We start from the raw sequence: 24,158 nt of genomic DNA on the forward strand, positions 1-24,158 counted from the left end.
CAGAAGTCTTGGCTTTTAGGTAATCAAATCAGATGTCATGAAATCCGCATTACAGGCCAATCAGGGCGACAAGGCAAAATGAGGAAGTAAACATGTAAAGCTCTAGTTCTCACCTGAGTTTGACAGACAAGCGCCGCCATAGTTGATGAAGCTTGTTGGTGGATAAAACTCATGCCAAGGCCGGTCAGGAGAAGTGCTACCCTTACCCAGAAGAAATGAACTCTACGGCAATGTTTTCCTCAGATGATGCTGTTGGTTAGAGGGATAAGTTTGAATTATATTAATTTTCAATATTTAAGAACTAAAATATTTCCAACATAAAATTTCACCCATCTAGTAGTAACCCTTTTTTCGAGGGTCAAATTACGATGTCACGATGATATAAACTGAATTTATTACCTCCGCCAAGGAGGTTATGTGATGGGGGGGGGGTTGTTTGTTTGTTTGTCTGTTGGCAACATAACTCAAAATTCATGGACAGATTTTCAGGAAATTTTCAGGAAATGTCAGAAATGGCATAAGGAAGAACTGATTAGATTTTGTGACTGATCCGGATCACCCTCTGGATCTAGGAATTTTTTAAAGGATTCTTTACTATTGGGAGATAGGGCTAATGGCAGAGGTCTGTGCTGTTACCACTTTACACCAGGAGATGGCGGAAATGAGTAACTTATGCAAAGTTTTGGAGTTTATAGAGTGAGAGAGAGTTGGAGCGTAATAGAGAGAAAGACAGCGAATTTTAGCGAGAATACTCACAATACTGGGAGGAATAGAGGAATATTCACCCTCTGCCATGGCTTCCACATGTAGCGAAGCCAATGCTTTGCCTCACTGTGTCTCCACCCCACCGAGTAATCGGCGAATTACATTTTGGGAGTGATCCGGATCACCGTCTGGATCCAGGGATGTTTTTAAAGGATCCGTCACTATTGGGAGATAGGGCTAATGGCGGAGGGCTGTGCTCTCTGAGTGCTTTTCTAGTTTAGATATGATTTATTTTTATTTCAACAAAAAAAAAAATACTGCAGTTTTAATGGGGCACAAGTCCCGTGGCGTATTTACCTACAGCTCTCATCAGGTGGTAAAAATGTCTTTATGATTAAACATTTAATCCTGATCCAGACCAGTGGTAATTTTTTCAACTAAAACTATGACTAAAAATGTTTGTCGACAGCCTTATTTTCCATGACAAAAACTTGACTAAGACTAACAAACATAGATCTGTTATGACTAAAACTGACAAAAACTAAGTTTAGTTTTTGTCAAGTTGACTAAAACTATACTAAAATGTAACGCTGTTTTCATCAGACATTCATAATCCCTGATATTTTTCTACTGGTGGTAAATCTATCAAAAAACAATGCAGCTGTAGTTCTTCTGTCTCTCAGCTGTAGAAAGCAGGGACCCCAGGTTTAGCAGGGTACTTAAACACACTACCATGACTTGGTACCAGATTTAGGCAAGAAAATAAATGCTTGGACTAAAAGTGAAGAATAAAATGTAAGGACTTTTTATGGACTAAAACTAGACTTAAATGTTTTGAGTTTTCGAGGACTAAAACTAATATGGGTAGAAAGACTAAAATGTGACTAAAACTAAAATACATTTCATTTAAAGACTAAAACTAAGACTAAAATGAAAAATAGCTGCCAAACTTAACACTGATCCAGATACAGGATGTCCTGCTTGAGTGGTCTGTTTGTTGCGTTGAGGAGCAGCACTAAAAGGCGTCTGAAATTATGCACAGACATGGCGCGTTCATCGCACCTGAAGGAATGTCGGGGATTCCGATAGAATGGGCACACAACAAAACAAAAGTCAGGGCTCCTAAGTGCTTAAATGTTTTTAATCATTACAAAATAATCCGGCCAGCAGGACGTTTCATTGGAGCAAATCCGGCTTCAACCCAAAATAAGCCAAAATACCTGGCAGTCTCTATGACTAAAGGTGAATTTCCTGAGTGTAACTGTGCACATAATGATCTTTGTCCTCTAGTTTGATTACACTAACATAGGACCAAGAGAACTGTTTGTAACTGAGGGAACATGGTTTTTAAGTGTTTCACCATCTGTGTTTTTGTCCTCAGTGGGGTCGGAGGAGACTATGAGAGAGTCAACCAGCTGCTCAGACAGTACATGTGTCCAGCTGTCTTCAACAACTGGCCCTCTGACCTGTAGAGGGCGCTCCACAGCGACATATTAGAGAGAGAAGAACTGATAAAAGGACAAAGACGTCACTTCTGTTCTGAATAAATGCAGCTGTTGTAATATTTGATGATGAAACCCTCTTATCTTTGTTATTAAAACTGGTTTTGTGAAGTATTTATGGTGTTTAGTGTGTGTTTTAATGACTGAATGAGATGTTTATAACTGCTCACATGTTATATCCATCCATTTTCTATACAAGTTATCCTACTCAGAGTTGTGGGGTGCCAGGGTTTATCCCAGCTAACACTGGGAGTGAGGTAGGGTCCTGGATTGGTCACCAGGGGATGACATGTAGAGAAAAACATTCACTCTACAAGCTGTGGGCAATTTAGAGTCACTAATTAACCTAACAACAAGGTTGGGCAGCTGTAGTACCTGGAAAGAGCAGACACATACACAGAGAGAACATGGAAAGACTGCTGTCTGACTGGGATTCAGACCAGGAACCTTCCTGCTGTGGGACACCACTAACTACTGAATAAAAACATGCAGCTAGGGTGTCAGTCACTCAAAAAAAGAAAATAATAAAAGATTATTGATGGGATTATGGGTAAAAAATATGGATGTATCAAGAGGAGGACAATATGGACTGGCTCTCTTTCAGAGAGGTCTTATAAATTATGCATGTGATAATGTAAATAAAATAGAATGTATATGAAAAAAAATAAGGATATAAAGATAAGGAGCATGTTCTCTCCTCTTGGTAGGTGTCGGGGTGCACATCATTAGCGTCAGGTTAGGTTGAAATATGGGTTTATAAGATTTACATACCTGCAACAAGTGTCCAGTCTTCAGCTACATTATGTACATATCTTATGTAGCTAATGTAGCTTTGTAAGCTTTAGCAAAATTAGCAATGTAGCTATTTTCAGTGAATCAAATATGGGTTAATAAGATTTGCCAAACTGTTGAAAGTGTCCAGTCTTCAGCTACATTATGTACATATCTTATGTAGCTAATGTAGCTTTGTAAACTTTAGCTACATTAGCTATGCAGCTATCTACAGTGATTAAATATGGGTTTATAAGATTTGCCTAACTGTTGAAAGTGTCCAGTCTTCAGCTGCATTATGTATGTCACTTATGTAGCTAATGTAGCTTTGTTAGCTTTAGCTAAAATAGCAACGTAGCTAGTTTCAGTGAAACAAATACAGGTTTATAAGACTTGCATAAATGTAAAAAGTGTACAGTCTTCAGCTACATTATGTGCATACCCTATGTAGCTAATGAAGGGTTTTTTTAGCCATTGCTACATTGGCTGCATAGTTGGTTTTTTTCAGTTAATTAAACATGTATTTATGGGATTTGCATAACTGTAAAAAGTGTAGTCTTCAGCTATGTTATGTACATAGGTTATGTAGGTAATTTGACTTTGTTAGCTTTAGTTACATTGGCAAGATTACTATATCCAGTGAATAAAATACAGGTTTATGAAATTTACATGACTGTAAAAGTGTACAGTCTTCAGCTACATTATGTACCTAGCTTATACAGCAAATGTATCTTTGTAAGGTAGGTAGGAAGGTAATTTGACTTTGTTAGCTTTAGCTACATTGGCTAGATAGCTATTTTCAGTGATTAAATATGGGTTTATGAGATATGCATAACTGTAAAAAGTGTAGAGTCTTCAGCTAATTTATGTACCTAGCCTATATGTAGCTTCTGTATTTTTCTTGGCTTTAGCAACATTAGCTACATGGCTATTTTCAGTAGATAAAATATGGATTTATGATATTTGCATAATTAAAAGGTTACAGTCTTTAGCTATGTTATGTATGTTGTTTTTTTTGCCAGTGTAGCTTTGTTAGTTTTAGCAACAATGGCTACATATCTACCTTCAGTGAATAAATATGAGCTATGAGATTTGCATAACTGTAAAAAGTATACATCCTTCAGCTACATTATGTACATAGCTTATGTAGCTAATGTAGCTTTGTTAGCTTTAGCTTGATTAGCTATGTAGCTATTTTCAGTGAATAAAATATGGGTTTATGAGATTTGCATAACTGTAAAAGGTGTACAGTCATCAACTATGTTATGTATGTAGCTAATGTAGCTTTGTTAGCTTTAACAATGTTTGTTGCCTAAAAGTGTTTTCATTGAGGACAAGCTTTTTCCTCTGTTAGCAGCCTGTTTAGTCTGCTTTTTAAAACATTTGGTAATCAGGTTTTGTAGGAAGGTTTTATGAGTTTAACTTTTGTAGCCCAGCTGGAAGTTTAATCCAATTTATTCCAAATGGTTTAGCTTTATTTTAATTCTGACAGAGAATAGAAGAGGAAATGTAAGAAACACCAACGAAAGAGTCACTGAACTTTCACTGATCTTAAGTGTCTGCTTCAAACTGACACAAGAACCTTTCTACTGTGGACCGTCCCCACCTGAAGGCACTATGGTGTTTTATTACAGCACAGATCTTGTTTCTGAAATGCAATAAATTTTTAACCTGACACACCAGATGGATTTGTTTCACACATCCATCTGGGAAAGCTTCAATAGGAAACGTTTGAGAAAAAGCAGAGGCATTGAAAAAACCTCGGAGCGTGATTGGGTGAACGTTCTGTCCGTCACATCTTTACGGGCCAATCAGAGCAACAAAGCATGTGACGTAGCCACTAGCAAGCTGCGCGTGCGCAGCTACTAAGGAATAATGCAGCATGGCAACTATAGACGTGTAAGTACTCGACTTTTGTCGTTTTTGAAAAGGAAACAAATCACTGCTGTTCTTTGTTCTTCTTTTAACTTAGAAATGTTGTCAAGTTCTGATAAAACTGGCGCTTCAGCAGCATCCATGCTAATCTCTTCCTCCATAATTGCACCAGCTCTTACTGCTTGTTTACGTCACGACTCTGCTGCCCCTGAACGTACTGCCCCTCGTCGCTGATTGGTCCTGTCACTTTCTAACCGGGCCCAAACAGTTCAGATGGGAGCTTTGCAAGATGGATTCACCAGTGAACAACAAGGAAACGGGCGTATCCATCTGCTTTGCAAGGTTAATAAATTGTAACATAGGACACATCTAGAAACTTTTAGGAGTTTTTTTAATAGTTCAATTTTTTGGTCATTTTTGTCCTGGTAAACAGTAGAGAAAGATCATTTAAATTACAACATGAATAAATCACATTATATGAACATAACAGCAAATTAAATCTCTCTGTATGCAGATGATGCCGTATTATTTTCATATCACATCAATAGCTTAGAGAGTCTTGATGTTTTCTTTCCCTGATTGTGTGTTTGGTTTGTTGCCGTGTTGTTGGAAACCGAGACAATCTTGATAAAATCAGGATGGGAGGATCGTAGCGTTTGTGCTCATACCAACACTAATCGATCCAGAACTTAATTAAAGCCGTTATTAAGACTCTCCACTCCTGTAATCGTGTAACCACGACATGCCTCAAGTCAAACCAATCAAATTAACGAGTATTAGATAAAAAATAAGAACTTAGATGACTTCTCAGTAAACAGACGTGTGTGTTATGTTTTTATGACAGGGAAAAGTCCACCGCAGCCATAAAGCTGAACAGATAAGGAGAGAAAAGAGACAGAGGGCAATCAGCTCAGACATTACAGACGCAGACATGGAGGGGATTAATCCACACTTCACCGTGAGGACGGCTTTCAGTCTTCTACTTCTGGTCCTGCTTCAGTCGTCCACAGAGGCCCAGAGTGAGTACTGAAATCTGACGGCTCTTCTATGTGGGTTTGTCTTATCTGAGAGACTGTCTTTAGAATAATGTGAGGGATAACAGTTTTCTAATTAGTACAAAAGGTAGACAGATATGGGAAGATACAGGAGGACCGGTTGTAGCTGCTACATTAAGTGTTGATATATAAAATTATGTAAATCTGGAATAAAATCAAAGGATGGGCAGCTGAACACAGAAGCAGACGGAAAACAGTATGTGCCTTGAGGTCATAAATGTGAGGAGTGGAAACATCAGCTGACGTTTCTGGTCTTTATTCTTTTCCAATAAAACATGAATTCTTCTTGATTTATGGATGGATAACTCTTTTTAATTGTGAACCTGTCAAGGGGAGGTTCAAATTAACCAGGATCTTGTTTCAGCAGAGAATAAAGTCAGCACTAACTGCTTGATTTTCTGGTTTCTTTACTCTTTAATTTGTTGAGCTTTAATGTCTACATTGATATCACAATTCCCCGTTTTCACACAGCAGCAATTTTTCTCTGGGGTTCCATACAGGGCAAGAATGAGCGAAAAATAAGGCCAGTGTCTGCAGTACCTCAAATGTCCACTTGAGGCTGGCTTCAAAAGCTCAAGATGCCCCATTAAAACCCATATTAAAAAAGAGAAACCATTGTGACAGCAGTAATAACATGTTTACATGCTGGTCTGAGACTGATATTGTTGTATATGACAAGAAGAGACTTGAGTTACAAAAACTGAAATAACCTTTGAACCATAAATCTTTGACCTCTTTATTTTTCCTCTCCTTAAGCTAGCCGTTGTGCCAGGTAGGTATTAAATCATATTTAGACAGCTGGGAGCCTATCCCAGCTGTCTAAATATTGCAAAATTTGCCACATAATTGCCCCCCTTTATATGCAACTAAACCCCATTACAAATAGCAAAAAAATCAGAAAAGCTAATGATAACTGCAACAGGTAGAATGCCAAATGAAACTAGGTATTAAATCAGTGTTATTTCTCTTTCCACCTCTTCCAGAATTAAGTACGTCATAGCCAGGTATATCACACACTGCTGCCATGTGTTCTACTCATCTTCTATCAGAGAGAAATAATTGCTTTTGACTGAAATAACACTCCAGCTGACTGTGAGCATTTTATCATTTGCAGAATGAAATCAGGCCTCGAATGAAAATCAGGATGTCCATGATGTAGAGATCACAGTGATCCTGTGCAGCTACTGTGATTCTCTGTGGAATCAATACTAATATTTTTCTTGTATGGCTGACATAGTGGGCTACTATCAAAGCTTTTTAAATGCACTGAAGCACACTGTAAACCCTGACCATGACACAATACCCTGCCCTTTTTCTAGATCTTCTTCTGACTTTTCTCTGAGTTTCTATCTCTATTGTGCTTTCTCTACTGTCATTTCTCATGTGTAATGCTGGCTCCATGTAAACTGTATTTTGGCTTTGGGGTCATTAGGAACCATGTGGTAAGGTTGGAAGTATCACTACTGAATGCACAATCTTCAGGTCTTCTGCAGGAACCGTTTGGATCATGACAGTCATTGGTTGAGTTGTTGAGGCCAGAAGGACCATGTGCTCTGGTCTGTTAGGTAGATATTATCATTGCTGTCACCACCTGGCTAGTTTGCATGAAAAGAGCGTTGGTCTGTTGAAGGTGGCAGTTTTGATTACAGTGACAGCTCAGGGCCATGTGGAAGGTTATGTAACGTATCAGCAGGGCATAAATGAGACGAGAGGTTTCTTCACTTCTTTCATTAGGACACAAGTAGCTAGTGTTGACTTAAAATAAAAGCATTTATGGAGCCCAATCCTTTGTATTCTCTGCATACACAAATTTGAACAGGTAGTTTTGTCTTAAATCAAAAAATATATATTCATAGCTTTTAGTCATGTGAGCAGAAGCCTGGAACACAAAAAGATTAAGACACTGGCAGTTACCATAGAAGACTGTGTGGTTCTATAGCACCAGGCTTTTTTATTATCTCTCCAAGAAAACGCATGTTTACTTTAACTGACAGACAAAAAACGTAGGTATTCAATTAACAGCCTGAGACCTGAGCTTTTCTTTAGAAAGCATTTTGAGTTCTTTTCCTAATTTTTTGGGATAAGTGTATCGGATAAGTTAAAACATCAGGCTGGTTTTTGAACAGGTCAGTCCATAGTCCTTCCAGTCTTACTATACTCTTTCAAGGCCTGGATGTTGACTGATGGCAAGAGGCACCAGCTGGACTCTTTTGTGACGACCTCTCCTTTGCGCATCTTTGGGTATCGTTGACAAGACTGTGGTCAGGGTCAGCTGCTTGATACAGGTACAGCAGCTGTGCTTTTATGGGCACCTCAAATGCTTTCTTGGGGCTGATCCAGCTCACCACAAACCGGGAGCCATAGTATGCAGTGTATGGAAAAGGAAGTGGTGCTGATTACAATTGGAGAAAAGTTTAATCTTCAAGACCACCCACCATTCATCAGCCTTTTTTAACACAGAATATTCAAACTGATTTTGTAATTCAAACTTTTAAAGTAAGCAAACTAATGAATGCTAAAGTACAGTAAATGCTCTATTTTTTAACTGTACTTTTTTTGTTCTCAACAGTCTGTATTCAACCTGATCTTGTCAGATTTCCTGAAAACAATACCATTGGTGAAGAAGTAGTAACAATTACCCACGATCCAGAGGTGACCCTCAGCATCGATGCTCAGCCAGAGGGCGACCCGTTCCGGCTCGTTGGAAACATACTGCAAGCTAATAAAGTGTTTGACCATGAGGTAGAGTGAATTATGTGCAGTTATAATAGATTCCAATCTGTTAGAATATCAGACTGTTTAGCATGCTGTTTGTTCTGTTTTCAGTCGGACGCAGACACAGGACCTCACGTAGTCAGAATCCTCTGCACTGCCCCTGACAGCACGGTAAAACCATTCTCACCATGCATTTCTGACGGCCACTCTCACACATAGATAGATAGATAGATAGATAGATAGATAATTTCATATAATTCTGAAGTGAATTATTACTATTTGTGCAATAATGGGTTGTGCCTCTTTGTTTCCAGTTTCCAATCAATGTTATAGTTATTGTGGATAACATCAATGATAATCCTCCTATCTTTGATAAGAACCCCTACAACACCGAGGTCAATGAGGTGAGTGTTTGTTTTTTTTTGTTACTACAGTTTGCTTTGTCCAAAACACTTGTTTACTTGCAGGTACATAGACATGGATCAGTGATTTATTGACATTTTTATTTAAACATTGATTCATTAAACCATGTAAACATGAACTATTATAAGATGAAAATTAAACACCAGCCTTCTTTGACTGAGGTGGATTAGCACTCATCATCTTGAATTTAGGACATTAAATTTTGGGTGATATTTCATGCAAAGGGGGAGAGAACAAATTATAAATGGCAGATAAAGAGGTTAATGATGTTAAAGACAAGAGTGGAGTGGTGCATGTTTCATGTGCAGATTGCTGTGCTCAGTCTTTGAAAAATAAGGAAAAATTAAGGAAAAAGTCAAAATTCTGACTTAAATCTCAGAATTCAGACTTTGTTCTCCGAATCGCAAAAGACTGGCTCTAAAATAAATAAATTGATAAAAATCAGCATCCCTAATCCTCTTCCATTCTTTTATGACCTGACTAATACTTTTGTACTCTTTATTCATGTATCTGGATTTTGTCAAAGACTCTGACAGTTCTGTTTCTCTTTTTTAAGTTGGCTCCTGTAGACACAGTTGTGGACACCTTCATTCCAACAGACGTCGACTCTACCACGTTTTATTTCACACTGACATCGAGCTCTGTAGAGGTAAGACCTTGTGGTTAATTTTGAATGTCTGTCCACTCTGTTCAGATTTTTTTAAAATCAATTTTAGCTTTTTTCTTTCAAATCTGTCTTATAATTCCTCATATAATCTGAATTACTACCAGCACAGAGACTGTTAAAGAAAAGCTTGTAGCCGTTTGGTCTTCGACTTCACAACAGTGCAGAAGTGTCATCAGTAAAAGTATCGATGCGCTCTACCCTGCTGTACAAATACAGTCCTTCTTATGTACACAGCCAAAATATTAAACTCTAAACTTTGAAATTAGGGGTCAAAAACCAACAGAGGATATCATGGTGGCCACATCAGTTGCTTATGCAGTCTATGGACTGATGTAGTTTCCATGTTAGTCAGGTCAGGTCAGGTTTCCACGGCTTGAAAAAGTAAGAACTGGGAGAGTTCATTGTCCTGTTTGATTTCTGCAGAATGCCTTCAAAATACAGACCTCTCCAAGCCGTGAAGCCGTCCTCCTGGTTGAGACGCTTCTTGATTACGACAAAGTCAAAAATGTCCAACTGGTGTTAGAAGCTCAGGTGAGTACTGCCTATTTTTTCTTATACTCAGAAAATTGTTTCCTTGAGGCTCTGAAGGTCAGACTTTAAATGAACATGAACTTACAAGGTTGAGCAGGTTGTTTGATAATCGCAGGTTCCAGGGGTCCAGAAGTAAGCGAGCTTTGCTTGCATACTATCTTGCCACCATTAAGGTACAATTTAGAGGGAAAAGATGAATCACTTTGAATAAGCGTTCATTAATAAATGCACCTCTGGTGAAGAGGTCTGCTCGAGTCCTGTGTCTGTTTGTGGCATTAGAGTTTGATAACCTTGTTATCCTTACATCCATATAAACCACCTCTTAACTGGACACAGCCAGGTACACCAAGCAGCCGGTAAAATTTGTGATTACTATGTCTGTTTTATTGATATGCATAATTCATATTTATTTGAGTACATAGCTCTTCAACATTTGGTGCTTTTGAAATCTGTAAACACAAAAATTGTGAACACTTTATTTTATGGCATTTATTTCAGTTAAACTTGCTTGAGAATAACATGAGAAAGGACTGACTTTTTTGAATAACTGGACACTTGACACCAAAAACAAACAATACATGATAAGAAAAGAATGTGAGCTACAGTACTTTATTTTTGGTCATTGAACTGATTTCAGAGTGAAAAATTGACCTGATTGGCCCATTGGAACAATGCAAAATAACTTTAAGAATAACACTTTGTTACAAATATGCCTGTGTCTCAAGGCAATACTACAAATTCCCAAGGAGAGGGAGTTCTCAGATTTTAACCATTTGAGAACCGTTTCACTCTTAAATGTAGAGGAAAAAAATTTTCATTAGTATGGTGGCGCAGGAGCTAGCTGGTAAGCTAGAAAAAATAGTTTACACTACTGAGGTAGATCTAGAGGAAAATTATAAATCATTTTGAATAAACATGCATAAATACAAAGGATTGATCATAACAAAAGGCCTTTTAAGAAAAACTTGAGCTACTTTATCATAATTTCAGCATATTTTGATGCTGACAGAAAGAGAGAGAGAGAGAGACCTGGTTGCGTAGAAGATACAGTATGATGTATTTGTGCAATTATACACTATATTGCCAAAAGTATTCACTCACCCATCCAAATAATTGAAATCAGGTGTTCCAACCACTTCCATGGCCACAGGTGTATAAAATCAAGCACCTAGGCATGCAGACTGTTTCTACAAACATTTGTGAAAGAATGGGTCGCTCTCAGGAGCTCAGTGAATTCCAGCGTGGTGCTGTGATAGGATGCTGCCTGTGCAACAAGTCCAGTGGTGAAATTTCCTGGCTCCTAAATATTCCACAGTCAACTGTCAGTGGTATTATAACAAAGCAGATGAGATTGGGAGCAACAGCAACTCAGCCACCAAGTGGTAGGCCATTTAAAATGACAGAAAGGGGTCAGCTGATGCTGAGGCGCATAGCGCGCAGAGTTCGCCAACTTTCTGCAGAGTCGATCGCTACTCACCTCCAAACTTCATGTGGCCTTCAGATTAGCTCAAGAACAGTGTGTAGAAAGCTTCATGGAATGGGTTTCCATGGCCAAGCAGCTGCATCCGAGTCATACGTCACCAAGTGCAATGCAAAGCATCGGATGCAGTGGTGTAAAGCACGCCGCCACTAGACTCTAGAGCAGTGGAGACGCGTTCTCTGGAGTGACGAATCGCGCTTCCCCATCTGGCAATCTGATGGACTAGTCCGGGTTTGGTTGGTGGTTGCCAGGAGAACGGTACTTATCTGACTGCATTGTGTCAACTGTAAAGTTTGGTGGAGGGGGGATTATGGTGTGGGGTTGTTTTTCAGGAGCTGGGCTTGGCCCCTTAGTTCCAGTGAAAGGAACTCTGAATGCTTCAGCATACCAAGAGATTTTGGACGATTCCATGCTCCCAACTTTGTGGGAACAGTTTGGGGATGGCCCCTTCCTGTTCCAACATGACTGTGCACCAGTGCACAAAGCAAGGTCCATAAAGACATGATGAGAGAGTTTGGTGTGGATGAACTTGACTGGCCTGCACAGAGTTCTGACCTCAACCTGATAGAACACCTTTCGGATGAATTAGAGCAAAGACTGAGAGCCATCTGACATGCCACCATTAGGTGTGATAGAGTCTAGTATGCATGTAGGACTACAAAGGTGTAATGAAGTGCCAGATGTAGTAAGACATGCAAAGCCTTCTTCAGCCCCAGGGCCAAATGGAGTCCCTTACTAGGGTCATACAAGTGTACCTGTTGGCCTTAGATTTCTGTGGTGATGGCTAAGGTCAGCATGACCTTTAAACCTGGTGTAAAGCAGGTGGAATCCAAATTCCCAAGGAGAGGGAGTCCTCTGATCAAATCCTGTTTAGAACCATTTCACTGTTAAATGTAGAGAGAAATATTTTCTTTGTATAGTGGCACAGGGGCATCCTAGTCACCTAGAAAGAAACAGACAGAAAAGTGCAGAAGGCAGGGGTCACAGGTTTTGTAGGGTACACAGAATACACTAGCATGATATCACTTCAGATTCAAGCAGCTAAGGTAGACAATAGGGAGTTATATGTTCTATTTTACATTTAGAAAATGAGTTTGGTTCAATGCCTCATAGTCTTATCTGGAGGGCATTTAACTACTGGAGAGGACCAGATGTGGTAGTCGGCTTTGTGAAGGCCTATGTCCAAGACATAAGGATGTGTATTAGCAGAACAGATTTTACAACATTTTGGTTTTGACAAAACTACATCTATGACAGGTTTAACCAAAATAATCTGGTTGTTTCTTTTTTCCTAAGGACATGACACCAGGAAGGGCTGGTCAGCCATACACTGCCACCACCACCATCAATGTTGCCATCAAGGATGTGGATAACAGACCGCCGTGGTTCCAGCCCTGCACCATGTATGACATCGGCGGGGCTCTGGTCTGCCAAAGCGCAGGCTACTCCGGCTCAGTGGATCTAAATGAGCAAGAGGTGACTCTCATTGACTCATAGTAGGAACTCGTAGTGAGCTAGAATAATCACTGTCCTCATACTGTATAAACTAATATAAACCAAACATGATTATGGTGTTTTCTCCTCTGCAGGATGGTATTTTAACTCTGAAACCAGGACCGCTTCATGCCATCGATGGAGACAATGGGATAGAGGAGGAGATCACATATTCCTTTGTGGGCGGTAAGAATCCCCTCTGGTTATAAATGGAAGTTTGTTTTTGAGCTTTTGCTGATTGTAGGCAGGTGGGAACAGCTCAGTTTTCTTTTGTTTGCAGGAGAGGATGGAGGCGGTCTTTTTGCAATAGGTGCAAGTACGGGAAACATCACTATGCTGAAACCAGCCACTGAGGTGGAGAACATCACATTAGCCGTGCTGGTAAAATCAAACTTTATTTTGTACTCTTTGTTCATTGTTTTCTTCATTTCTTTGGCATTTCATACTCTTTTTGTTGTAAAATACAGCAACCAAGTCTTAGGCTTGATGTTAAAGCGATGACAGAGACGCACTTATGACATTTCCAAGACAAACAATCAACTGAATAAAGCTCAAGTCTGACTTAGATACCTAAATGTCTAAGCAGGGCCACAGACGACTCAAAGATCCAGGGTTTTTGCTATCACATGATCCTGAATGTCTGTTTGGGGTCAGGAAGTGAGGAACAGTCATTAGCAATGGATGGGAACAGAGGAAAGTTAGTACTTTACAGCTCTAAATGGACCTCCACACTGCAATTATAATTAGAAAATGTCTGTACATACATTGAATAAGATCACTACAAGACAGTAATTTTTGCCACAGTTTAACAGTTTTACCTGGTGTGGAGTCAATGGGTATCACGAGTTTCTCCATCCTGCAGACCTCCTAGCATCTAGCTAAGCTTTTTTAGTTTATAAAAATATCTTTGTCACAAATATACTTCTTCATTGAAACTGTGGGGTAAGCATCAGATCGATGATGAAGCATTCATGAAGGAGCCTGTGTGACTAAACAGCTTTTTAATGTGAACTGCTAGCTAGCTCCTGTTTGAGTGCCAGTTTCCTGTCCTCCATCCTTTATTGTTATTTAGTCCATATTTAAAAAGCCAAACTGTTATCAAATGAAGAGCCATTTGGCAGCCAAAAACCAGCAATACTGAGCTGAGCCAAATCATCTGGATTTCTTAAAAGAGACAAGTTTCCAGTCACAATGAGCAAAGCCGGAGCTGCTGCAGAAACATGGGTAAGACCACAATCACAGTGATTGAAGTAGAGAAAGCTTATGATATAAGCAACACCCGCCCCACATTTCAAAATATTTGCAACTTATTTGTGCAATTAAGACAATGTGAAGGATGTAAATTTGACTGCTAATCAAAGCAATGCATCTACCTATATTTTACCTGAAAATGCCTTGATATATCCAAAAAAAAAAAAAAAAAACTTGATAAAAGTAAGTGAACCCTTAAGCTAACAACCCTAAAAGAGATAACTGGAGTCAGGAGTTAGCATACAAGTCCAATTATTTAAATGAGAATTGAGCCAGGTGTAGAGCCAAAAAACACTCAGACATTTTCAGTTTGCTCTTTACAAGAAGCATCTTCTGATGTGAACCATGCCTCACTAAACAGAGATCTCAGAAGTCCTTCAATCAAGGATTGTTAACCTGCATAAGACTGAAAGGTACGGTGGCCGTTAAGGGCAAACGGTCTGCAATTGCCAGACACACTCTAAATGAAACAAAACAACTTCAATAAGAGAAACGCATCGACTGTAGAGATGCAATCAAAAGTCCAAACGAACTTCAAAAGGGGAAACGCGATGCAACTGACAAAACGCTCTCCAAGAATCAAAAACAAATTCACTTCTTATACAGAAACAATTCCACACTCAAAACGATCCTAATCCAAAACGCTCTTCAAAACCAGAAACGACAAAAAGCACAACAAATGACAAGATGCTTTCCAAAAAAAAAAAACATCCCTGCACACCTGAAGTTTGCCAAGGGGTCACCTTAACACTCCACAACACTAAAGGTAAAATGATTAATGCGCTGATGAAACTAAGGTTGAAATACGTTCCAACACCTCTAGACTCTTGTCGCCCTTTATCTGGATAGAGGTGTAGCAGGGAGTCTGCAGGACTGAGTCATTTGATAGGAATCGACTGATCACAGGTAAAATTTTTGATGCTAATTTCAGCATCCGGGTCCACAGAGAGCTTTAGTTTACCAACTTTATTCCATCCCCGTTGAATTATAACCAGTGTTCTTCACTTCCTGTCCCATATCTGACATTCATCAGTATCACATAGGCAACAACTGACCAGTCAGATTCGACCATGTTCACTGGTTTGTTCTGCTCCCGTCTCTCACTTGTGGTTACAAACAAACCTTTCAGTCTGTTTTTGGGTGTTTAATCCCATTTTCTCTCACAGGCTGCCCAGAAGATTAACAGACATCAGTTTGCGACCACCACGGTCACGATAAGTGTTCGGGAGAAGAGCTTACACCTTCCACAGTTTCAGAAGCCTCGGTACGAAGCCGTCGTCACTAAGGTCGGAGCCATGGCGATAGATCTGGACAGCGAAGGCGATCCACTCCAGTTCCTCGCCACAGATGATGACTACCTTTCCACTGAGGTAAAACACTGATTCCATACACTGTGCACTTCTGAACTCAAACAATGAAAATTATAAGACAGAAAGCTTCTTTCTTCATGAGATGAAAAAACGTTGGAATGTCCAGAAAATCAAACTAATGACACAGAATCAAACGATCAATAGTAGTACACTATCCAAGACTGTCAAAGCAAATTTCCCTGTTAAATCTCTTAAAATTAGATGGAGATCAGTGCCAGCATACTGAATGACTGCTAGGATGGTCCTTTTAAAATGCAAGGGACACATTGGAAGATTTGGAGATCAAACCTCTGAATAAAGAGAGATAAAAACTCATGGATGTTCACGCTAACCTTTTCATTTGTGCTCCCATAGGGTATAAACCCCCACATCACCTACTCCATACCTGGCAACAGTGATTTCTCCATCATTAACAGATATTTATTCTTGACAAAGGACCTCCCAGACTCCACATTGTCTCTGGAGGTGAGTTACCAACCAGGGAACCTTTAAATGATTTGTTATTGTTGTAAAGTATTAACTTAAATCTTCTCATTTCCAGGTTGTGGCAACTGACACTTCCAACGACGACACAGCCATAGCTGAGCTCTCAGTGGAGGTGAAACTAGGTAGGAAAAGCTCATTTACAACCCTGCTTCCTCTGAAATTCACTCAATCAATCAAATCTCCCTGCTGCACTGCTCGGCCAGGAACTTTTTTATTGGTGCAGAAAGCTTTTTAATTTCAGCACTGATTAACCTAGCATACTATTACAAGAATAACACCAGGCATTAAAGAGAAGAAAGTCATGGTGCAAGTCGGCTAGTGACAAAATTTGCTCCATTACATTGATTCCCATTGTAATATCCTGATTTTATGCAAGCTCAGCAAGAACAAAGTTAACATGAAGTGTGAAGAAGGCACAAAACGCAAACAAAACATGCCAGAAACAAGCAAGGTTCAGGCACGAAGGACGAATTAGGCACAAAACAAGTACAAAGCAAGTGCAAAACAGCCGCGATGCAAGAACAAAATAAGCTAAACAAGAATTGCAAAGCAAGCATGAATCAACATGCTAAACAAGAACAAAACAAGTGAGAAACAACTACAATGCAAGCACAAAACAAGCATGGAGACAGAATGAAGCAAGCAAAATACAAGTACAAAATAAGCAGAGTACTAGCAAAACTAAAAAAGCGTTTCACAAGAAAAAAAGCAAGCGCCAAGCAAGTGAAAAAAAAAAAGCAAAACCAGCATGAGACAAGCACCATGCAAGCACATAGCAAAAGAGAAGCCGGCGTAAAACAAGTCCACAACAAGCATAAAGCAAGAGGCAATCAAGTATGACATAACTGTAATGCAAGCAAAAGCAGGCACCAAAAAAGCAAAGAAAAGCACAAAACAAGCTTGAAGCAAGAATGGAGCAAGCACAATGCAAGAACAAACCAAGCATGAAGTTAAATAAAAAGCAGATGCAGATCAAGTGCAAAAAGCATGATGCAATCACAAAACAAGCGCAAAATTGCAAGCACAAAGCAGGCGCAACACAAGTGGAAAAACAAGTATGAAATAAGCTTGAAACAACCACAATGCAAGCAAAAAACAAGTATAAAGTCAGAACAAGGCAAGTGCACAAGAAGTAGGAAACAAATACAAGCATGAAGCTAGAAGGACAGAAGCACAAAAGGAGTGCAAAACAAGCACGATGCAAGCATGGAGAAAGAATGAAGTATGCACAAAGTAGGTGCAAGGCAAGCACAAAACAAGTGCCAAACAAGTATCATGCAAGCACAAATCAAGCATGAAGCAATGGCAAAGGTGGCACAAAACAAGTGCAAAGTAGCATGATGCAAGCATTAAAGATGCAGAAATTGCAAGAACAAAGCAGGGGCAAAACAAGCGCTAAGACGTATGATGAAAGTACAAAATAAGCATAAAATAGCAAGAACAGAGCAGGTGTACAACAAGTTCAAAACAAGCATCAAGCAGGCAAAAAACAAGTGCAAAACTCGCATGAAGCAGGTGTAAAACAAGTGCAATAAGCATGATGCATGAACAAACAATAGTAAAAATTGCAAGCAAAAGACAGGCGAAAAACAAGTCCAAAACAATCACAACACCAGCACTAAACAAGCATGGAGCTAGAGGGATGGAAGTGCAAAAAGAGTGCAAAACAAGCACAAAACAAGCATTGAGCATTAATGTAGTAAGCAGAAAGTAGGTGCAAGGCAGGTACAAAGCAAGCACTAAACAAGTGCCAAACAAGTATCATGCAAGCACAAATCAAGCATGAAGCAAGGACAAAGCAGGCGCAAAACACACAACAAAGCATGATGCAAGCATTAAAGATGCAGAAATTGCAAGAACAAAGCAGGGGCAAAACAAGCACTAAGACACATGATAAAAGTACAGAACAAGAACAAAACAGCAAGAGCTGAGAAGGTGCACAACAAGTGCAAAACAAGAATGAAGCAGGTGTAAAACAAGTGCAAAAAAGCATGATGCATGCACAAAACAAGCATAAAAATTGCAAGCACAAGGCAGGTGTAAAACAAGTGCAAAACGATCACAATACAAGCACAAAACAAGCATAAAGCAAAGATGAGACAGGCGCTAAACAAGCATGATGGGAGCATTAAACAAGCAAAAATTGCAAGAACAAAGCAGGGGCAAAACAAGCATGAAACAGGCAAAACACGAGTGCAAAATTCACATGAAGCAGGTGTAAAACACGTGCAAAAAAGCATGATGCATGTGTTAAACAAGTGTAAGAATTGCAAGTACGAGGCAGATGCAAAATAAGTGCATAACAATCACAATGCAAGCACAAAACAAGCATGGAGCAAGGATGAAGCAAGACTGCTGAAGCCAAGTGCAAGCACAAGTAGTTGCAGAACAAGCATAACGCAAGTGCAAAAAGAGCGCACAGAACAACACAAATAGGTGCAAACTAAGTACCAAAAAAGCTACAGACAGGTGCAATTAAATGAAACATTTTCCCACATCTCCCTGTTCCTGTTTCTGTTGCCTTTTTGTTGCTTACACTGAGATAGGAGAGGAACAAGGAAAGAGGTAGGTGACAAGACATCAGGAGTTTCTGGCAGGAACTATTCTTTGAACTTGTTTTACTTTTCTTACCCAGCAGGGCTTAACGTCATGTGATAACTGATGCTCACATGCTGTTGGTACACAGTGTTACATAAAAAGTCACATCATCAGCATACATAGCTAATGACACTCACAAGGTTGCATCGACTGCCCAACCCAAACACAGGATCTTTTTGTGGACGTACCACAAGCTCCTAAAGGGTTAGGGAACAGCAGGAATGTAAAAGTTTGCCCTCCTCCCAGGTCTCACTACCACCAGTTTGCCTCCGAGCACTACAGATGTTACCGTCTCAACGGCTTTAACGGACTCAACCACAGTCAGCCAGACCACTAAAGATACTGCCTCCACCACCATTGCATCCACCAGGACCACTGCCCCCAGCACGACTGGTGAAGGCACCAGCTCCACCACAGCCTCCAGTATGACCACTGATCCCAGTCTGACCAGTGAGGGAACGGCCACCCCAGCCAGCACAGATAAGCCTTTTACAGGTAGTTTTCTCCCAGTAGCCTCAGATAGGGACATTGTACTCTATTTTTCAGCAGGGTTCATGTAGAAGGTGGCTTCTTCTCCATCGTAGTTCAAGGGAGAGTCTGACTGATGAGTAAGCTTAGTTAGTTAAACAAACGCCCAGTTCCAGAGGTACTGGTTGGATTAAAGGAAAGTCTGCAAAGATGAGCACCTACTGTTGATGCTAGCTTCTAGCTTTTGCTTTAGCTTTGCTTTACAGCCGAACTAATTTGCTATCTAAGCTTTGACTCTGATTTTCTGAGCACTATTCTTACTCTGTTTTGCTTCTTAACAGTGAGCTTTGATTTTGATGGTCTTCAACAAACTTTAGCAACTAGCAAAAGCTTAAAGTATTTATGTCTTAATCTAAAAAACAATTTAATGCTTTAAAGAAGCTTTAAGGAGCTGATGGGGCTGGCATTGTTGCGTTCTTGTATGACTGCATGCAGAATGATGTAGCTATTTGTCGTGAGGTTTAAGACCTGAATAAGTTCATCTTTGTCTAAGATCTCTCTTTGTCTGTTTAGTACTGAGACTCCAATCACCTGTTTTTGTGAATCTTCTGACAGTCGTGCTGATCTTAAAATGGTTCCAAAGAGATGTTTTGTTTCACTCTATTTTTATTAATGTTATTTAATAATTATTCAAATCTTGTTTCAAAAGGAGGGCTATTGGACTGAGTTAAGGTTCTTGAAGATGTTTGGCCACTCCTCCAAAAGGCTTCTTCAGATCTAAAAGAGACAGGGTCCAGATGTAATGATCCGAGGGGTCACCTGAGAGTCGTTGGCAGAGTTGGCCTGAGGGCAAAACCCTAGGTTTTCTAGGCTTGCATGATGTTGGGTCATATGATCCTGTCTTCTATTGAAATGTTGAACTTCTGGAAAATTACGCTCATATATGCACTCAGTAGTTGGTTGGAGCTCCTTTTACTGCATGTATGTGACATGTCATGGAGCCGATCAGTCCGTGGCACTGCTGGGGTGTTTGGAAGCCCAGGTTGCTCTGAGAGATTTTCTAGGGCAGGGGTGTCAAACTCAATCACAGCAGGGGCCGTATTCTGGATTCAGGTCTAACCTGAGGGCCTAACAGGGTCACCGTTTCAACCAGAAACTGTCAACCTCGTTTCACTCCGTAATAACATATGAAAAAAACAAAACAAAAAAACAAACAAACTTAGCACTCATGATAACTGATTTTGAAATTTAAAAAGTTAAAAAGATAATTTTAAAGGCTCACTATCTGAGAAAAGTCAGTTTATTAATTCAAAAAGGTCAGAACATCAAATCGAAAAATAACGTATTTTAAACAAATATGGAGCAAAATTTGTAATCAAGAAATTAAAAGTCAAAATATGGTTGAAATTTTTTAATTTTGAGTGTAAAAGTCCAAACTATGGGATTATAAAGTAAAAAAAATTAGATGAAATACAAAACAATTAGTTAAAAAGGTCAAAATATGACTTAAAATTTAAAATGTATGAATCTGAAAGCTCAAAATATTATATAAGAAGTCCAAATTATGAGTTGAAATGCTTAATGTACAAAAACAGAGTCAAAATCCCAAGTTTGAGTCCTAATTGTGAGAAAAAAAATTGAAAATATGAATTAAAACACTAATTAATTTCTTTTCCCTCATTCCTGACTTCTTATCTAATACTTTTTACTCCTTACTTTTTCAGATTTATGACTTAACAAGGATATTTTAAATCATCAAGGTTAATTTTACTTTTTTATACTTGAGGAAATCTGCAGACCTCATACTGATGGGCCAGTTATGACAGAAATATGATATAATCTTGGGGGCCAGATTTAACTGTTCCACAGACTAGATTTGGCCCCCAGGCTTTGAGTTTGACACCCCTGCTCTACGGGGTTCAGGTCAGACCAGTTGGCTGACCAGTCAAGCATAGTAACACCATGGTCAGCAAACCAGTTTCTGGTAGTTTTGGCTCCACTGTGGGCAGGTGACAAGGAAATCTTCATAAAACTTCTCAGCAGATGGAAGAATGAAGGTCTCTAAATCTCCTTGTAGATGGCTGACAGCTTTGATAAAGACCAGTGGACCAACAGTAGCATCACTGACCACGGATTTCAAGTACCTCTCTGATCTTCCTCCAGACTCTGGGACCTTGATTTCCAAATGAAATGATGGCCATTTGAATATCCAGAATCCTTCTCTTACCTTCTGTCTTTGTAGGTGTCTTCTCAGCCCATTAAAGGTAAACAGAGACCTGGTCCCAATAACTTTTAGCATTAAAGATGCCTTTTGGAGGAGAGGTCTTCAAGAACTTTAATCAAGTCCTCTTGCCCCCCCTTTCGGACCAAGATTTGGACATAAATCCATGACATGGATGAATGAGAACCTGCACAGACAAATTTAAGAATTACAACCAGTAACAACCAAACTGGTTTTAGGGTTTATCTGCTGGTGAAATCTGTCTAAAGGGAATAAATGTTCCTGCAGTGACCGTACCATCTGGAGGCTTCGGACCAGGAGACATGGCAGCGCTTGGTGCAACCCTGGGTGTCCTCCTCTTCATCTGTCTGGTGGTCATCGTGGTTCTCGCCCTGCAGCTTCGGAGAGGAAAAGCTGACTGGAAAAAGATCTACGAAACCAACATGTTCAGAAGCACGGTAAGCTTCAAGTCCAAAAGGTTGTTAAAGGGCTTTGGTTAAGAACAGGAACGGCTTGCCCATTTCAACTTTTTTGGATTTTTTTTTTTTTTTTTTTTACATGCAAAAAATTCAGAAGAAAGGGTACATGTAAAACATGAATAAAGCTTGCATTTTGAACATGAAATATTATGTCTTTGGGCTGTTTTTGATTGTGTACAGGTGGTAAGGATTTTCAAATCACTATATTTCGTTTTATTCACTTTTTACACAATGTCACAACTTTTTTGGAATTTGGATTCATGGATCTCTGTATGTTATTTACACCTTTTTGGTGTTCATCAGCGGGACTTAACTCTTCTATTCTCTCTGTCCTCCTCCACAGATGGGTCAGGGTTCAAGCGGGCCAAAGGAGGGCATCCAGTACACCAACAACGCCTTTGTCAACGATGGAGACGGAGATGATCCCAAATCTTTAGAGGATCTAAAGCTGGAAGACGCCATCATGAAGTCTACAGCGGTGCCGCTCCACGCCCTCCTCCCTGACAACACCAGCCTGGAAGGGTCAGATAAGGGCGACGATAAGGAGGTGAAACCCATCCTGACCAAAGAGAGGCGCATGGATGATGGATACAAGTCGGTCTGGTTTAAGGAGGACATCGATCCAAACGCCAAAGAGGAGGTGGTCATTATCCCAGACAGCAGAGAGGACGACAGCGAGGAGGAAGAAGAGGATGCATCATCCAACGGCAAAGAGGAGAACGATGACAACAACGAGGGGATGAAAACCCCAAGGTCGGTCTTTAATGAAGCAGATCTAGACAGTGGACTCGGGGTGAAAATGGAGGATCCAGCAGAGGACTCAGACGACGTTGATGATTTAACCCTAAATCTGTGAAAGGTACCTAGTGGAAACAATACAGATTACACGAACCACCCATAATAAAATGTAATGATGTTTTATCAGTCCTGTAAATTACGTCAGAGTTGGACAGAAGTCCAGAAGCACAAACCGAGGACTGAACACACCTGAGAGGAGATAAGACAAAGTCTGAAGGAATCTGAATTAATTTAACAACCTCTTCCTGTTTTCAGATTTTAAATTAAATCATTTATGGCTTTTATTTTATATGTAAATACTTACCTGTCATAATTAATATACTGTAGAATGTTTATAGAAATTTTTATTATGTATAAGAAAAAAAGCGAGGCTGCTGCAACTGATGAGGAGAAACAAAGAATAGAGAGCCATTTTTGTCAGATCTCTTGTAGTCATTGCTAGAATTGTGGCGGTTTCACAGAAACTATTTTCAATAAATAACTACATTTATTGTTTCTTGTGACTAATTTTACATTTAAATGTAGCAGTAGAAACCTTTTCTTCTTTGGATGCAATTCAGTCAGTCTCCCATTAAGTTGTCTTTTGAATTTGCCCTTATCCTAGAAAGGAGATTTTAAAAATCTATAATTAAGGCTTATATCCCTGAAGTTGATGTTTAAAGCCTCATTAATGGTCCTACTACATACAAAAAATGAATGTTTCAAACAATACAACTGTCACTGTCCACATACCCCCATACATGTCTGTTACACTGGGGTGGATTTAACCCGCTGGTGCCCTAATATTTGAAGAACCTGCACTAAGTGCCTACCTAGATACCCCCACGGTAGTTCAAAATGATAAGTGCCCTCCAGTGTGGTCTCCCAGCAAACAAAAGGACAAAGTGCTTCCAGGTTGCCCTTTTAAGTGGTGAAAATGTAATAAACTGCCCTTCAGAGTGGGCTCTGAGTAGGCAAAAACAATTAAAATAACCTTCAGGGTTGGTTCCAAGATGTAAAAATGTGATAAAGTGCCCTTTAGGGTGGGCACAAAGTGGGAGAAACCTGACAGAGGGCCCTATGGGGTGGCCTGAAGTGATCAAAATACGGTAAAGTGCCCTTAGGGGTTGCCTCTATCTGATAAACTGCCCTGTATGTTGGACTCTAAGTAGTCAAAACGTGATAAGATTCCCTTAAGGATGGCTCAGAAGGAGTGAAAGCTAATTAAGTGCTTTTAAGGGTTGCCTCTTTATGGGAAAACCTGATAAAGTGCTCTGAAGGATGACCTCT

The 24,158-nt window shown here is 39.7% G+C and overlaps 1 protein-coding gene across 2 annotated transcripts; it reads left to right on the forward strand.

Annotated features, from left to right (window-relative positions):
• Window positions 1–5,768: 5,768 nt before the first annotated feature.
• On the forward strand, window positions 5,769–23,332 carry LOC121515435 (cadherin-related family member 5-like). 2 transcript variants are annotated; one of them, XM_041796203.1, is made up of 15 exons: window positions 5,769–5,872; window positions 8,478–8,650; window positions 8,735–8,794; window positions 8,938–9,027; window positions 9,603–9,695; window positions 10,137–10,244; window positions 13,021–13,200; window positions 13,314–13,404; window positions 13,499–13,599; window positions 15,636–15,839; window positions 16,194–16,304; window positions 16,381–16,447; window positions 19,170–19,418; window positions 21,901–22,070; window positions 22,435–23,332. In XM_041796203.1, exons 1-15 carry the CDS (start codon window positions 5,785–5,787, stop codon window positions 22,945–22,947), a joined length of 2,298 nt encoding a protein of 765 aa, XP_041652137.1. In that variant the 5' UTR covers window positions 5,769–5,784; the 3' UTR covers window positions 22,948–23,332. The 2 variants fall into 2 exon arrangements, with proteins under 2 accessions (XP_041652137.1, XP_041652138.1); XM_041796204.1 differs by lacking the exon at window positions 19,170–19,418.
• The last annotated feature ends 826 nt before the right edge of the window (window positions 23,333–24,158 follow it).

This window comes from Cheilinus undulatus, linkage group 9 (assembly GCF_018320785.1).
Source record: "Cheilinus undulatus linkage group 9, ASM1832078v1, whole genome shotgun sequence".
In the NCBI taxonomy this organism is placed as follows: Eukaryota; Metazoa; Chordata; class Actinopteri; order Labriformes; family Labridae; genus Cheilinus; species Cheilinus undulatus.